Here is a 16,292-nt window from a genome sequence, read left to right as displayed (position 1 = left end):
CGTGTTTTAACCAAAAAGCCACCTTTTAGCCCCAACCCGCTGCCGCCATAGCCCGGGCCGCAGCCCCGCCCGCCACTCCCGGCGCACCCCGCGCGCCCGACTCACTCGGAACTACAACTCCCAGCAGCGCCCGCGCTCGCCGCCCGCGCTCGCCCTGGGGCCGCCGCCGCGGGGCCCGCCGGGAAACGTAGTTCGGCGGCGGCGCTTTGCGGCCTGGCCGGCGATGCTCGGCGGCAGCCGCGGTGGCCTCGGTCGCCTGCGGAGCTGCGCCGGGCGGCTGTGGAGGGGCCGGCGGCGGGCGGCGGCCATGGCCGGCGGCGGCATGGGGCAGCGCATGGTCTGGGTGGACCTGGAGGTGCGGGGGAGGGCGGCGGGAGAGGGGGTGAGGGGGTGCGGGGCGGCGGAGAGGGGGGTCGGGGGGGTCTGGGGGGGTCGGGGAGGGGGTGGCCGCGGTGACGGTGCCCATCCCCTGTGTGGCAGATGACGGGGCTGGACGTGGAGAAGGACCAGATCCTGGAGATGGCCTGCCTCATCACCGACTGCGACCTCAACGTCCTGGCTGAGGTGAGCACGGAGCCGGGAGCGGCCTCACGGAGCCCCCCCCCCCACCCCCCCAGGCCCCATGAGGGCAGCGCTGGCCCCGGGATGCCGAATTGCCCCGAACGATCCCCTCAGGAAGGTTTGGGTTACCTTGTGCTTTCCCTCCCTGCAGGGCCCCAACCTGATCATCAACCAGCCCGACGAGCTGCTGGATGGCATGTCCGAGTGGTGCAAGGAGCACCACGGGAAGGTGAGCAACCCTGCCAGTCCCATGTCTTTGTAGCCATGACGTAACTCAGAGGTACTGGTTGCAGTACAGGCCTCTAAAAAGGGACAACAGAGCTGTGCTGAACGGTTTTTGCAATCAAACAGAGGGGATGAAGAATGGGAGAACAGTAAGTATCATCCTTATATACCAAGGAGCCGCCGTGTAGCATTTTACCCACAGTCACAAGGCATCTGTGGCATAGCCGCACGTTACATCAGTGTATCTGTAATCTCCATCCCCTGTTGGAACCCTCAGATTGTCCTGAGGTATCCTGTGCTTAGTAGCTTGGCTTATAATAAGTTTGAATAGTGCTTGAAGCTACTTTCTGACTTGAGAATCAAAAGTATCAGCAAAAGCTAACAGTGAATGAATCCAAGAGAAGGCTCGAGCAGCAACAGCACACAGGAAAGATGCAGACTGTGAGACCAGCTTTGGTGGGTCATGGAATAGGACCCATCATCCTGATACATGCCACTGATTCCTATGTTCCAAAGTGGACACTCAGCATTGTGCCTTTTGGCGTGAGATTAAGAGCTGGGTTCAGCTCCCTGCTCTGTGTGCTGAGCTCTGCCATGGCTGGACTCTGCAGGAGTCCCAGTCCCTGTATGGCAGTGGGCTGGGTTGCATAGACACCTCTGACAGCTCCTCGTGTTGAAGCCTGTTCTGTGTTGCGTAGAATAATGCAAATAATGATTCCAATACGGAAGAAAACGACGTGGTATAACGTCCCAACTAAAAATAGCTACAGGGTTGGTGTAGAATAGTCCAGAGCCGGCACAATAGAAACTTTGCTGAAAATTAAGGTCCTAGTAGAATTAAACAGATCTATTTACTGTAAACACTGGATTGCTGTTTTTGCCTGTCCCCCTCAGCACTGTAAGCCTACCTTATTTTTTTCACTGAAAACTTAACTTTTGTAAGAGTAGATTAATTTTAGTTTTTAGTCACCAAGGAAAGCTTCCTCCTTGCCCGTAGCAAGAAAGTGAATGGATTTTCCAATCCCTGATTACAAATTTAAATTCAATGTAGTTTTCAATTAAGTGCTGAAGTTTTAAGACACTCACGGCCCCTCCTTCCTCCCCCCCGGTAGCATCTTACTCTCCCTGGGAAGGATTAGTAAGAGTTTGGAAAATGAATATTAATTTACTGCGATGGGAGCTTTTCCCCTTCTGCAGCTGAGGACACAAACTCAACTTCAGTTCACAAGTGAATTGAAGATGGTAGCATTCGTTATCACTGCTCCTGAGGAGCTACTTATTTTTAATTGACTAAGAAAAGAGAAGCAATTAGAATATAGATGAAAATGCAGCCACATAATGAATTTTTTAACCACCACTTGGATCTGTCAAGTAGATTTTTGCAGCACAGTCATGGAAATATATAGCATAGCCAGATGGAAAAAAATCACTGAGAACACTTAGAGCAGATCTGACATTTAACTGTTGAAAAAAAGAAGGATGAAGCTTTTCTGATTTATAGTTATCTTGATAAACACTTCAGTCAGAATTCTGATTATTTCTGTTTGTTTACACATACTACTCTGTGCTGGGGAGGCAAATGCCTCTCGTTAAACAGAAATATAATACTCTCCTGGATCATGTGCGTGCAGGTGTATAAACGAGGCGTGCATAATGTGTCAGTAGTTGAGAGTAACACCCTGTGAAGTATAGCAACAGAGAGGAAAATCACAGGAGAGGCAGTGTCCTTAGGACTGCTCTATGATCGTCTTCACTTGCGATGGTTTGCGTTTTGTGAGTGGTGCCCTGAAAGTCAGCAAGGCCTTATACCTCCTTATGGAGGTATAAAGGCGATTGGGTTCCCCAGAATACCTTAAAACACAAAGTGAATTTGTACTCTTAATACTTCTGGGCATGCTGGGGAGCAAGCAGTACTTTACCGCTTGATCTTTTGCTGTTGAGTATTTCTAGAAATATCTTTGATGGTAGCATATATATAATTTATGACGAATGGCTCTTTTCTTGCAGTCTGGCCTTACTAAGGCGGTGAAGGAGAGTAAAATTTCATTGCAGCAGGCAGAGTATGAGTTTCTGTCCTTTGTACGACAACAAACACCTCCCGGTCTCTGTCCTCTTGCAGGTAAAATGTGTTCTTTCTTAATAATAATAATAATGTCATCCCTCCTGCAGTTCCCAGCTGGATGCTGAAAGGCCACTTGATGCATGTGGCAGGGATGCTTTAGTTTTCTGTGCTGAGATCTAACGTGCGAATCAGAACCTGCTAGTAGAGAAAGGCATCATCTATTCTGCTGATTCCCTAAAGCAAATATTGCACATTGCTACTGAGTTCTTTTTAGCATTAATGTTTCATTGTACAGTTACAATTGGGAAGGGCAACTTAACTGCTGAGAGCAATCTGTGACCGTAAAATTGGAACAGTAAACCGAAGTGTCTTTTCTTCACTATGCGTATCGAATGAAGCACCAAATGCCAATCTGCCAAATATCCTGTTACCTGGAACTAAATTCAGGACATTCACATAGGGCTTTAGGATTATGGCTAAATGAAATTAATACTGATGCCTGTTTTCACTTGGTGAAAAACCCGATGCTTTTACAATTCTTTGATACTTATCTGTGCGATAGAAATTGTAGTAACTGAAGAATTAATATAGGGATTATGTATTTAAACCATGTGTGATCCTGAAATGAAAATCTGACAAACCTTTACAATCATATTTGCTAGAAAATGAATTATATGAGCTGCCTGTGAATAGCTTTTCGTACCCTATGATCTTTTCCAAGCATGCATAGCCTGTTTGTAGTTTAGATGTTCATAGTAGCTTTGCAATGTCTTTGAAGAAACATCTTGTTTTGTGTCTTTGTAGGTAACTCTGTTCATGCAGATAAGAAATTTCTTGACAAATACATGCCTCAATTCATGAGGCATCTTCATTACAGGATCATTGATGTGAGCACTGTCAAAGAACTTTGCAGGTAAATATTCCCCAAATTGAATAGTTGTGTGAAAGATAATCTAGGGAAGCCTGTTAAGTGGCACTAACATGCGCTCTTCTAAAACAAGGTTAAAGGCTGCTGGGAGATGGCTGTATGCAGTTGTCTCATTCTTTCATCTCTTTTGTTCAGGCTGATGGACAGAATGAACCATAAAGTACTCGGGGAGTGATTTACTCTGCCATTCGCAGCACTTTGATTCACGGGGTTGTGGCTTCGCCATAAGCCAGTGAAACTGAACTTCTTTCACCAATTGTAACAAACCCACAGCAGCCACTGGACACGTCAGTGAATCCCAATTTCCTTTTTAAATGGTGGTTTTTTTTTTGTTTTTTCCTGCTTACAGACGCTGGTATCCAGAAGAATATGAATTTGCACCAAAGAAGGCAGCTTCTCACAGGTGAGGTTCCTCGTTATAACAAAGTAGAGCTTGTCATGCAGGAAACATGCTCCTCATGAGCAGAAGCTGGTGCTGCGTGCTTCCTTTGATTCCAGGCATGTTTGTTCTAATGCAGAAGACAGCAGAGGTTGTACGATTCTGCTCCCTGTCATATAGTTTGTATTCTCCAGTCAGAAGCCTGGTTACTGTAAGGGAAGGAGTTATAAACATACACAGAGTCAGAAACTTTCTTATCTGTTCTGATTCACTTTGTTTACTATTCAAGCCGAGATGCTTGTTTGGCAGTGTAGATACATCTATCACTTTTTAGACATAACAGTGAGAAACCACGTGAAAAAGCTTGCTGAACAGTGCTTTTTTTCTGTCCTTGAATTGGGCAAAGTTGTTCATAGACAAACTAAAACTGGAAGACTGCACATGGGGAGATAAGAGTTCTGGTCCTGGCTATTTCCCGAGCTTGTAGTATGTCAGAGAGCTTGTTCTGCTTTCTGTGAAAGGATTTCATTTTGAGTTATGCTCCTGCCGGCATGTAAGACATCCTTAAAAGTTGAAGTTGCTTTGAGGTTTTGGAAGAAAAGGTGCTATGTAGTATTAACAATTTTTAGAAAGCCACGTTTCCTAAGATTTTAAGTTCTTCTGTATAGAGGAGATGGTGGGTCTCACACAAATCCCTTGGGATCCGTAGGCTTTGGTAAGTCCATATGCACAGTAAGTGCATCCATTTTGCTTTTTCATCTGCTCAGACTAAACGTGGGAAAAAAGAGCAACACACCTATGCATTGAAATGTCTACACTGGGCTTTCTGTAGGCATTACTTGGTGCTTCTAGCTATGACATTCCTAAATGACAGTGGAAGGAAGTAACTGCATCTTTACCTCTTTGTTCTGACATGGCCTTGTTAGGCAGGAGAGGAGGTTCTGGTATAAAGAGAAGGGATGTCTTGTAGAGATCTTGGTGGAAATCACAGGCAGGTGTGCTGCACATCTGAAAACGTGCAGTAAGATTCCTACTTCTGCACAGACCTTACATTCCTAGCAGGCAGAACATGGTAACAAAAAGTACTGGGTCAGTCACCCTTGCTCATGTAGCAAGCAGATGACTGGCCAGAGCAGGAGCAACAAACAGGTCTCCTGAGTCCTTGTCTCTTTGTTGTCTCAGATTAATAGCGAATTGTTTTTAGTAGTTGAAGCTGTAGAACCTGTTGGCTTTCAAGAGCTTGTATGTTGCGCAGTGACATAAACTAATAAGCTGTACATTACTCCCTGGCACGTCAGTGCTGGTGGACTTTTATTGCTTTCCACATGCCCAAGAGTAGCGAGGGTTGTTTTTATTTCTGACAGATTTGTGATCCATGCATATCAGAGTTTTATTTCTCACAGCCTGGAATTTCTTAGAAGCATTAGAATCCAGATGTAGTTGAAGATGTGTGCAGGCATTTTGAAGCCCTCCTTAATTCTCTTTCAGAGCACTTGATGACATCAGGGAAAGCATCAAAGAACTTCAGTTCTACAGAGATAGCATCTTCAAGAGGAAAACGGATGAAAAGAAAAGGAAACTAATAGAGAATGGAGAAAGTGATAAAACTGCCAGCTGATTTCTCATCTTACCAAGCCATCCCATAGCACATACTAGATGTATCTCCTGTTTCTTTTCTGTTTGCCAGTCTTTTGAGAAGCTGCACCCTTATGTTACCCTGTTTCTTAGCAGTTGATAAAACGCAGATGGAAGCCTGAGTTACTGCTTCTTTTCTGTTTGAGCAAGAAATCTACTACTCAACTCTCAGCAGCTTCTTTGTTTGTACGTACTAGGTAAAATACGCTGTTTGATACTCCTCTTCCTCTGGTTTTAGATGCAGTCTTTCACTACACAATAAAAACAGTTACGTTGAAGGATGATATTTTCATACAGTCTTTCTTTTGTGTGAGACGTAAGTTGGGTATGTCAAGATGCTAGGTGAACCAGCCTCTTGTAAATTGGCAAAAGAAAATACGATTATTTTCACGATATGGTAATTGTATATTCTTGCTTTGTTTGGGGGTATTTAACGAGAAAGTCCTTTGTGCAACATGTCCATTAAGGAACGGAATGAAAGCTGCACATCAATAGTACAGTCTACTGGGTATCACACACTTTGGCATCAAGGCATTGCCCCTCTCCAGCTAATGCGCTGCAATTCAGGTAACGAATCTGTCTTCAGTTCCAAGGTGAACACTGGTTTGCTTTATAAAACCACCAGGTGGGCAGGATCTGTGTGCAAAGAAGCTGTGTGAGCCACTTGGTTTGTGAGCAAGCAGATGACATTTCAATTTATAAATCACTCTTAAGTGCTTCAGGTCAGGATAGAAGGTAATGATATGGCAGCTGGATCAGCTTTTAATAATCACTTTGAAAACGCCTAGCCTGTAATATTTGCGGCTTTCACAACATATTCACGAGACTAGGGAACATGAAAAGTTTTTTGTATGACCTAAACTGACCTGTGGGCCAGCTTTATGGAGAAGGTATTACTACTCAAATGCTTCTTGGACTGTGGTCCAAGAAAACGTATATAAAAGGAATGTGTGCTGGGAGAGGGACCTGAACTTTTCTTTTTTGGTGCAAGCAACACCATCCAGCAACACTTCAGAACATTAAAATTAAAGCAAAAGCATTTAAAAATACTCTGTTTTATAACAGAACCATAATACACACTGCTCAAGGGGTAAGTTAACTACCCAGCTGCATGCACAGCCCAGGCTCAATGCATTTGACAGGCAAAACTACTGCACTGGGGAGCCCAGGGAGCAGCCAGCCCTGTGCCTCAGCTTCACACTACTCTGGCATCATCTGTTGCATTTCTGAATTGCTATTAACCATCCGAGATGGCAAGTGGAACACTCCAGGCTTCCTGAGGCCGCAAGGTACAGACAGAGCTTCAGCATTCGTGGTGGTAACCACCCCCTACCTCATCCATCTCTAGATGGCCTCAGCAACACCCGAACTGCTGCTCATGCATTGCTGTGAGAGCTGCCTGCAAGTGCAGAATAAAAAAACAGGGCTGCACCTTCACACACTCATGTGCCTGCCTCTTGTTTCCTGCTCGTTTTTTCCTTCTTTTTCCCATTTTCAACGCCATTTATGACATCTGATACTTCCATTACTCCCTTGGCAGTGTGAATGAATAGGTTAAAAGCTTGCTAAGCAGTGTACAAGGTTTACTAGAAGTGCATGAGGAGTCACGTTGATTTAACATGAGCATTATGTGTTCATTAAACCATTTTGTACATTCGTCTTTTTAGGACGGAGCCCAGAGCAGCAGGTTCATGCTCTAATTGACGGGGAGGAACTCCCCCAGTACAGTGTTACCGTACCAGAGAATAAGTGCTGGTCAATTCGATCAAACCAGCAGAACCAATTTGTTTTCAAAAGAAATGTGTCTTCTGAGTTTTATTTGGCCAAATTAAAAAATAAAAAAAAAAATAAAAAAAACAAAGTCATCACCTGTTCTACATTAATTCATCAAGAATGCAAAGGGTATCGTGGAAAAAAAAAGAAGCACATAGCCCCCCAGTGGTTTTGGAAGAGTCGTTTTTCAGAGATCTCCGTTTCCCTGCTGCAGCCTGGCCTTGTACTACAGCCTGTACTGATATGCTGCTGCTGAAATAATACGAGAAGGGAAGATTATCATGTTTACTTTCCCACACAGAACCAAAACCTGTTGCTTTTCTGCTCACACTTTGTAAGCAGCATATGTTTTACATATTGGCCTTTTACAAGATCACGTCTTGAGTCATCTGAATATAAAACCGTCCTTTCATACATCGCAGCCCTACATATAACACCACAAATATCTTATCTCCTATGCATATGGCAAAAATGTCAGATTGCTGCGGAGACGTCCTCTTCGTTTCAGCTAAACATGACTGGCTGCTGATTCCACACCGATACCCACTCACCACTCATTAATATTAACGTGGCACTCGCTCTGTTGCTGTTGGCACAGGGCAGGCACTCCGCTGGTGTCCAGGTCACCGGAGCTGCTCCAGGAAGCCCACGAGAGCTGCACACCCCCACACTGTGCCTGCCTGCTCCCCCTGTGTGCCAGCAAGCTTGGCAGCCCCCCAAATGGAGCAAGAGGTTCCCCCCTGTGCCATCGTAAGGCTGCATCCTCGCTCCCGTGCTCCCGCAGCACCAGAGGGGCACAGGGGCACCTGGAGGTGCCAGCAGTCCCCTTTTCTCCCACACCAAACTGGGATATATGGAGTGGAGCTAAGTACAGGCAGGCAGAGGACTGGTTCATTGAGCACTACCTACTGAGCACTCCCCACTTTACCAATATACTGGCTCAATTAAAAAAAAAAAAAAAAAAAAAAAGGCACCATTTCTGCTGTTTGTCCTGCAGCGACACCACTAATCCTGCTCCTGGTGCCAAAAAAATAAAGCCACCACACCAAATGCTGATTCTCAGAAAAGAAAAAGCTCTCTCCTGACATCCAGTACCTCCACAGCTTGGAGGTGCTGGTGCTGCTGGTTTCAGCGCAGAGAAATTTAGCCTGAAGCTACAATCCCAAAACAAAACACCTTCAATAAACAGCACAGAAATCCTCTGAGAGCCACAATCACAGTGCTCCTCTGCCCGAGGAGGCCAGGGCCAAGCAGTGGCTCCCTGCAGGGCTGGGGGCGAGCACCGACCACAGCACGCCAGCGACCTGCTGCACGTTGTGGCCACCTCCCCGCCTCTCACCGCCACCTGGAATCTCTGCAAGCCTCTGGCAATGTTCTGGACTCGCTTCTGATAGAAGCAGTTGTCAAAGAGATCCTTTTCAAAGTCACTGGGATTCGCGCACAGCTCACGTTAGACCTTAAGCCCCCGGGCACACTCTGAGGCTTAACACAGGGCCACGTTTCCTTGCTGGTCTGGGTGCTCGTGGAATTTAGCGTGGGTCCTCACAGTGAAACCGGGTCCACCCGAGCACCAGCCCACTGTCTGCTCTCTGTCCCTTGCTGGCCACCAGCAGAAAGTCCTCTGCTGGGGCGGGAGAGCAAAGGAGAAACTGCAACCGTGCCCTCATCAAACGGATCCAACTTAAAAGCCCAAAGATTCACTGCTAAAGCTTTTGATTCAGCAAGAAACGTAGCCTTAAGTGTGAATGAATAAATAGCAGCTGTAGAGCAAGAGCTGCCATCTTCTCTTGTAAAGCCTAAGGGCGAGATTAGGCTGAGGCCCCTGGCGTGTCTGCACGCCTTGGAGGTCCACACGAAGCCCCTCTGGAGCTGGTGGGATTGTGCCATGGGGCAGAGCGGGCAGGATGCCTGCAGCTGGTGCACGAGGTGGCTTTTTGCACTGCCAAACACACCGGGCACCTCGCTGCCGTGGCTCATGGTTTGGGCACCTCACTGGCTCTAGTTGGAGGCTGTGGACGTCTTACCAGCCCAGCCCAGCTCCCACCACAGCAATGACAAAATCCACACGGACACCAGTGGCAACAAGATTTGCTTCCAAACACTTCAACGTCTCTGGTAACATGTCAGAATATTGCACCCTCACTCCCCTGGTGCAGGCAGTTACTCATCCTATCCATAATTTAACACCACAGAGCCCAATAACGCACTTGAATTAAAGCTTATCTTCTAGGAACCCATCCAATCTCCACTTGAAGACGATGGTGAATTTATCATTTCCTTTGTTAAAGCGCTCCAGTGTTTAATTACTCTCATTGTTATGAAGGTGTGTGTTATTCCAAAGCTGCGTTTTTCTGTCTCAATTTTCCATCCCCTGGTGGGTTTCGGTCCCCACCCCCTAACAGAAGATCCCCCTGTATCGGGTACATTTTCGGAAGGCAGGCTGTACGTGTTCACCTTGCTCAAGGAATGGGGATGCTGTAAATCATCACTGTTTTTACAAAATGTGTGTTTATTCTTCCCTGAGAAGTAGCAATAGTTTTAAATTAATATCAGATAAATGAACTTTTATTTCCATCACTGGAATCAGTTAAGCAGTAAGTCCTCACTGCAGAGCTTTCACTGTGAGATAATTGACCACGGGTGTTATTTATTCTGCATGGAAAATGAAGGAACAAGCATCTTCAAGCTCACTTTTCACAAGGAAACTCCACTCACATTAGGGGTTGTTGTCATCAGAGCACATCACTCCAACCTTTAAGCCATTTTTAATACTTTTGAAGTGCTAGAAATGTTTTCCTGGAGTGCAAGTTTCCTGCTGAGTGGCACGTAGGGAAATAAAAACTCAAACCGTGGCTGTTCTTGGGAGCTTCCAGCCCACTGTGGCTGCACGCAGCCACGCAAAGACATTACCTGCAACCCCTGCAGGCACCCCTCTGTTCAGGGACCCCACGTTTCTCCTGGGTGAGCTCCTCCTGTGCCCACGAGCTGCTGCGGAGCCCAACACCACACTGAGGGACTTTTCCCTCCTGGCACGGAGTGCTGCCAGCAGGCTGGGCCATCGCAAAACCAGCCCAGCTGTGACCGTCAGTGGCTCCGATTTGCCAAGATGTGCAAATTCACACAATTCGCACAAGAAAATGGCCGTTTTGCTGACGCTTTGCATAAAACAACAATTCAGGGAAAAGGCAGGAAACCAAGCAAAGCAGCAGACCCTGTAGCTGAGAAAAGGAGCCGGAAAGACTTACAAACATCAAGCACTGCTGCTTTACCTTGCGGCGCACTGCGAGCAACACGCTGCTCTAGCATGGCTGTGGTTACTGTGGTAGGAAGTTTCAGCACAGCTGATCCTTGCCCGGCGAACTAAAACTAAGAAGGTTGCAAATGCACCTCATTACAGCCTTTATGAGCACAGCCTGGCAAGCAAAACACTCCGTTTAGACCAGGCCAAAGCAGCGTATTTTCATAATTGCTGAGCACGTTCAGCCAGCAGCATCCATCCTCTCACCGTCTTCCCGCCTCCCGCCACGGTTACTGCCTGCCCTCCCCTGAGATAGCCCAGATAAAAAACCTACCAGTCTATAAAACAAAAGGGTATAAAAGAGCACGCAGGGTGTATGCATCCCTGTTTCATTTTTATTATCAGTATTAATAATAATGGCCATCCAAGGCTTTTCAATCGCTCTTATTATTTGAACACCTGCTCTTCTCAACGTTGGAATGATTGTTATTTGAGAGAGGCAGTTAAAATGGTTAATGGTGCAAATAAATGAGTCTTTCAAATGTCTCTCTCCTTTGTCACCAATTCCTGGGTAATTTCTAGGTGATGTAACTGTTCTGTTTATTTACTGTACACCGGTACAGATGACCTGCAGTCGGGCTCGGACACCTCCAGCATCACAGCTCTGGTGCTGCTGGCCCTGGAGCCCTGGCAGGGCAGGGACCCTGGCACCTGCAGCTCCTGCTCTGCGAGGGATGCTGGGGGGATGCTGCTGACATCCCCGTGACGACCGCATGCTGCTGGAATATGCTCTATCTTTGATTTTCATTTTGTTAGTTTTCCCTTTCCTTACTTTGACTTATTTTATTGTGACCTACTTCTCCTTCTTTTCATATTTTATTCTATTTAAAGAGGCTTTTATTTTTTCTTGAAACATTTTTTTTTAAGGAAAATATACCATCTGTGTTTATACATTTTTAAATATTGTTTATTCTAGCTTCTGAAGTAACGGTAGTGTATAAAGGATTTTTATCCCATTTTCTTGTATTATGCAATAGCTTTCCTGTTTTTAAACACTGGCATCTTTTGAGGTTCTGATTTAGCTCAAATTTGTTATGCATCTTGGCAAACCAGCGATAAAACCCACCAAAGCACTCAATTCTCTCTTCACAGCGGGCCTGATCCCCTCAGCCCAATGTTTCCCTGTCCCCGGTGAGAGGCGGGGGAGTCCCGCATCCCCCCCGGCGCAGGACGGGCTGCTGAGCTGCCGCCTGCTCGTCCTGGGAATTTGAAGACACCAAATATCAAACGCATCGGCTTCAAACAAGGTAACAGCAGCTCTCGCTGGAACACCGACTCTGGAGCGCCTTGATAACGTCTGTGGCTTTCACACTCATCATTCTCCTATTGAAAATGCATCTCTCTCCTCTGACTGCACAGCTTCCATGCAGGAACAGGAGAAGGAAACGGCGTGAGCCACCTCTCCGCACACACCTGCCTGAGAGCTGCTCTCCTTTTCTGAATGGCACATTTATTTTGATAGTATTAGTTACACGAGCGTTTATGTGCATAACGCTCTGAAAGCTCAATCAATATAACCCTTATGATTGCAGAGGTTTTGAATAATAAAACAACATTTTGCACTCGCAATCTCATTATTTATTTAATCAAAGTGCTTTATGAAAAATTACCAACTGGTTGGAACATTTACTTGCTTGTAAATGACCAACAAATGAGATGCAACCAAGCCCTGTGCAAGCTGCCATTAAAATATTTCTACCAAAGGGAAACTTTCTGGGCTATTTGGCATTGTGTGTCCATCCAAGAACCTACATTAGTTTTAAATTATTCTGGCGTAAATGAAGGTAAGAATCGAGTTGAAATGAGCGTGGTGCACTATTTCTGCTCTTCCCCTGGTCTTTCATGCTGTATGGAAGTTTAATCACACGGCGTTACTTGCAGAAGCCCAACACTTCAGTGCAGAGGCTCTTTTGTAGAGATGATAGGGAACGCCATCAAACATTCCTTTTCATCTTTCTCTCTCATTTCTTTAAAAGGCAAATGGAACGCAAATGACATAATATATAATGCATCCCTTTGGTTCCTGCCAACGTATTTTAGGTGTAAGAAATGATAAGGATTTCTGTTTGTTTACTTCCAAGCGAATTCAGAAAAGTACATCTATGACTTTGCCTGGAGACATGAAATGCAGAATGAGGACCCTGCCCAAGAGCACAGGAGCCAGGCTGCGGACTTCAAATCACAGCAAAATTGTCTGCTGCTTCATTTGAAACAAATCTTTATCTGTCCTACACTGATTGCAGCTGAGGCTTCTTAAGAGACTCAGCACTGAGGCTGTCTCACGGTCCATGAAAGGTGCCAAGCTGCCACATTGGCATTCCAGCCCAAGTTCAGAGCCTCTGGATATGGCAACGTGAATAACAGGGTATTTTTGGACGTGGTAGTTAAAAAAAATTACTTGAAGGCAAATATAGAGTGTCTGGGTTTTTCAATTTAATTTAATAAATTATCTTGGTTCCAGTAATTATTTATTTGAAATAGGAATTTGCTGAGAGGCCTCAAGTCCTTTTAATACTATATTAATAATGTAACCGTGGATTACTGATACAATTCTAAAGCAAGTTTAAAAGAAATGCATCACTTGTTCTGTTGAGGCTTTAAAGCAATTCTTGCCCTGAATGTACAATTGTTCCAGATGGAAACGCGCCCCCCCCCCCCCCTTAATGTCACCAAAAATGCAACAGAAGTACGATCCTGTTCTTAAACCAGCTCTCTGCCCGCTTCAATAACAGCATCACCTTCCTTCTCAAACATCACCAAATTCAAGTTTTATCAGACACTTCAGCTGAACATTTTTCTTCACGGTTTTCTCAATCAACACATCAGCATCTCCACAGAGCTGACGGCAGTGACGCAGTTTCCATTAGCTGGGTTTTATGGGGAGCAAACGCTGAGGATGCAGTGCACGAGACATCCATAACAGCCCCTCTGCTCCATCCAGGCCCTGGCTGCCTTATGATGCTGCCCTGAACACCACCAGGGGACCCTGCCCATGCCTTCATGGCATGTCCCATGTCCTGATGTCCTGCCAAGCATGTCACACATCAGGGGACCTGTGAACATGAGCGCTTGTGCCACGAACGCCTCCTCCCCCCAGGATAACTGACCTCTCCCTGCCTATGTCAAAGAGCACAGGCTAAAAATTGCTGTCCATCAGCATTACTTTCATTTCATTTTGAATGGAAAGCCTCTTTTCAATGCTGTCTTCTAGCCCGACAAAAGAAAAAATGAAAACTACAAAACGTGCATTTTTTCCTTTTAGCTTTCATTTTTGCCCCCTTAGCCCTACTCTTCTCCTCTCCTTTCTTCCTGCTGCAGTTCACTGTTGCAAATGAAAGGAAGGGTGAGAGAAAGGAAGAAAGTGGAAAAAAATCGTTTCAGTGTTTGGGGAAGCATTGGTCATGAGTACTTCAGTTTTTAAAAGCGGTTTTGGCCTTTTTTTATTTTATTTTATCCTTGCTGGCTCTTGGAGCTGCAGCGCTCTGAGCAGAGATGCTGATGGTGCTTCTCTGGAGCAAGGCGGCAGCTTTGCCAGCACTGCTCTGCCACTGCTCAGCTCCCACCTGAGACCACATCATCGCCCCGGTGCAGGGAAACCTGCTGCCTGCTCGCACAGCGCCTGCAGATGATGGAAGGATCGGAACTGGCACGAGTCTGGCACCAGCCAGCAGCAGATAACCAGCGACAGGGGAGCAGCAAGAGGCCACGCCAGCCCCGTGATGCTGAGCGAGCAGCCAGGCAGGGCATCCATCACCTGGCACTGTGACAGGGGCGCTGATAAGCTGATGTCCCCATCCAGCATCAGAACAAGGTCTTCCTCTGCCTGTTGGTGATGCTCTGGGTCTTTGTGCTGCATGGGATTTCCATCAGTGAGGGCACAGGAAAATTCCCACGTAGAGGAGAAGGGAGGAGAACTCCACGGGAAAACAACCTCCAGCTTTCCCGGGAGCACAGGCAAGTGACAGAGAGCATGTGCCCTGCTGGGTTAAAGCAGTGCTGCTCCCAGGTTTGTTGGGACAACATCGTTTCATCTTTTTAGGACCTGTTGCAAATATTTACCATTTATGTTGCAACACGCATGCAAATAGTAAGTTCCACTCTGCCTTTCAAAGCGAATGTGGCAGCAGGAATGGCATGAATAAATACACACCAGGTGGCCAAGGCCCACAGACCAAGAGGGAAACTTAATGTGTCATCAGCAGAGAGAAACAAAACTATTTTTATTTTGACTGACTCCATGTTGCAAATAACACTGCTACGATTCCCCTCTGAATTCCTTGTTTTCCCTTGCTTGACATGCCCCTGGCCTCCCACTCTAGCTCATCTCCTCTTTTATTTGCTTCTGCACTTGGAACAAATATTTTATGCATGTTTATACAATATTTTTTTATGATCCAGTCTGTCACTGTATTTCCAAAGTAAATGAAATATGGCACAGCAGTTTTATGTACCAGGGTGAAATCCATTTAATACGTATGTAAGGCCACCTCCTTGGACAGCAAGTCATATAAATATAGTTAACGGCACATTAAAACTTGTTTACTGCAGAAGGCAAGTTTGTTTTCCAGTTCAGTGTTCAGAAAAAGAGTCCCTGCAGCTAAAGGTAGCACCATGCCAGTGACTTCTTCACTTGGGAGCTCCTTTACAAGGCAGCTGAATTTCCCCTGCCAGCACACAATGGTTTTCTGTCCATCCACCCCCCATCATTTCTCCTCCACCTTTCCATGTTCCTTTCCACACTGCTATTTGGGTGTAAACCGTAGATAGGTGCAAATGAGAGCAAACATCTTGTGCTACAGCAAAGCAAACGAAGAGAGAACAAGACCTTTGATTGTCTCACTTTTAGCTTTGCCTGAGGCTGGCCCATTCACATTTTTTGTTCCCCCAGAAATCTCTGTGACCCATTTCCCCTTCCAAGCACAGCAACCAGCTCAGCCCTGACTTTCATGAAGTCCTTGCTGCACGCCGACAACCTGCAGCATCGGAGTGGCACCACCCTTGTTAAGACAGGCTAAGAAATGGCAAAGTCCTGAGTAAAATCCCTGGGAGCTCATGTAGGCAAGGCTGGATGGCTGCACAGGGCTGCTGCAGCCCAGCCCCGGGCACCACAGCTGGCACTGCCCCCCAGCTCTGGGCACTGCTGCAGAGATAACGGGGTCTGCAGTCAGGGCTCGAGCCTGGCTGCAGAGAACCTGGAATATAAAACCTTCAGCTCCCCCCCTCCTCCTGCTGCTGTTGATGATAGCCTTTTACTGGAATAACTCACTGATGCTGACAGATAAGCTTTTAGGCTAGTGAAATCTCAGTGACACTTTAAGTGCCCTAAATGACAAAACAAGGACGTGCAAAATTATCCTGCCCATCCTTGACAAAACACACTTGTCAGGCACTCGCATGCCGTTTCAGATGTATGACCCCGACGAGGACGGGC

At 46.2% G+C, this 16,292-nt stretch overlaps 1 protein-coding gene and 1 long non-coding RNA gene across 3 annotated transcripts in view; one reads left to right on the top strand and one right to left on the bottom strand.

Annotated features, from left to right (window-relative positions):
* Window positions 1-202: 202 nt before the first annotated feature.
* REXO2 (RNA exonuclease 2) lies at window positions 203-6,074 on the top strand. 2 transcript variants are annotated; one of them, XM_068659149.1, is made up of 7 exons: window positions 203-337; window positions 481-564; window positions 713-790; window positions 2,794-2,905; window positions 3,653-3,761; window positions 4,126-4,179; window positions 5,644-6,074. In XM_068659149.1, the coding sequence occupies exons 1-7, from the start codon at window positions 224-226 to the stop codon at window positions 5,771-5,773; spliced, it is 681 nt and encodes a 226-aa protein (XP_068515250.1). In that variant the 5' UTR covers window positions 203-223; the 3' UTR covers window positions 5,774-6,074. The 2 variants fall into 2 exon arrangements, with proteins under 2 accessions (XP_068515250.1, XP_068515249.1); XM_068659148.1 differs by having other exon boundaries at window positions 203-355.
* Window positions 5,819-16,292, bottom strand: part of LOC137843647 (uncharacterized) — a 44,240-nt gene continuing 33,766 nt past the window's right edge. The window contains exon 2 of the long non-coding RNA XR_011089603.1: window positions 5,819-6,426. This is a non-coding gene — a long non-coding RNA (uncharacterized lncRNA). The remainder of the gene's footprint in view (window positions 6,427-16,292) is intronic.

The sequence above is a fragment of the Anas acuta genome, chromosome 23, assembly GCF_963932015.1.
Source record: "Anas acuta chromosome 23, bAnaAcu1.1, whole genome shotgun sequence".
NCBI classification, from domain to species: Eukaryota; Metazoa; Chordata; class Aves; order Anseriformes; family Anatidae; genus Anas; species Anas acuta.
Note: the sequence above shows the minus strand (reverse complement) of the source record. Positions and strands in the feature narration are given on the sequence as shown.

Excerpts from the sequence above, each read along its gene's own strand:
- REXO2 (XM_068659148.1), top strand. The coding sequence starts at position 224 with ATGCTCGGCGGCAGCCGCGGTGGCCTCGGTCGCCTGCGGAGCTGCGCC. Across the intron at positions 3,762-4,125 it reads ACTGTCAAAGAACTTTGCAG|ACGCTGGTATCCAGAAGAAT; the intron begins GTAAATATTCCC and ends TCCTGCTTACAG. Across the intron at positions 4,180-5,643 it reads AAGAAGGCAGCTTCTCACAG|AGCACTTGATGACATCAGGG; the intron begins GTGAGGTTCCTC and ends ATTCTCTTTCAG.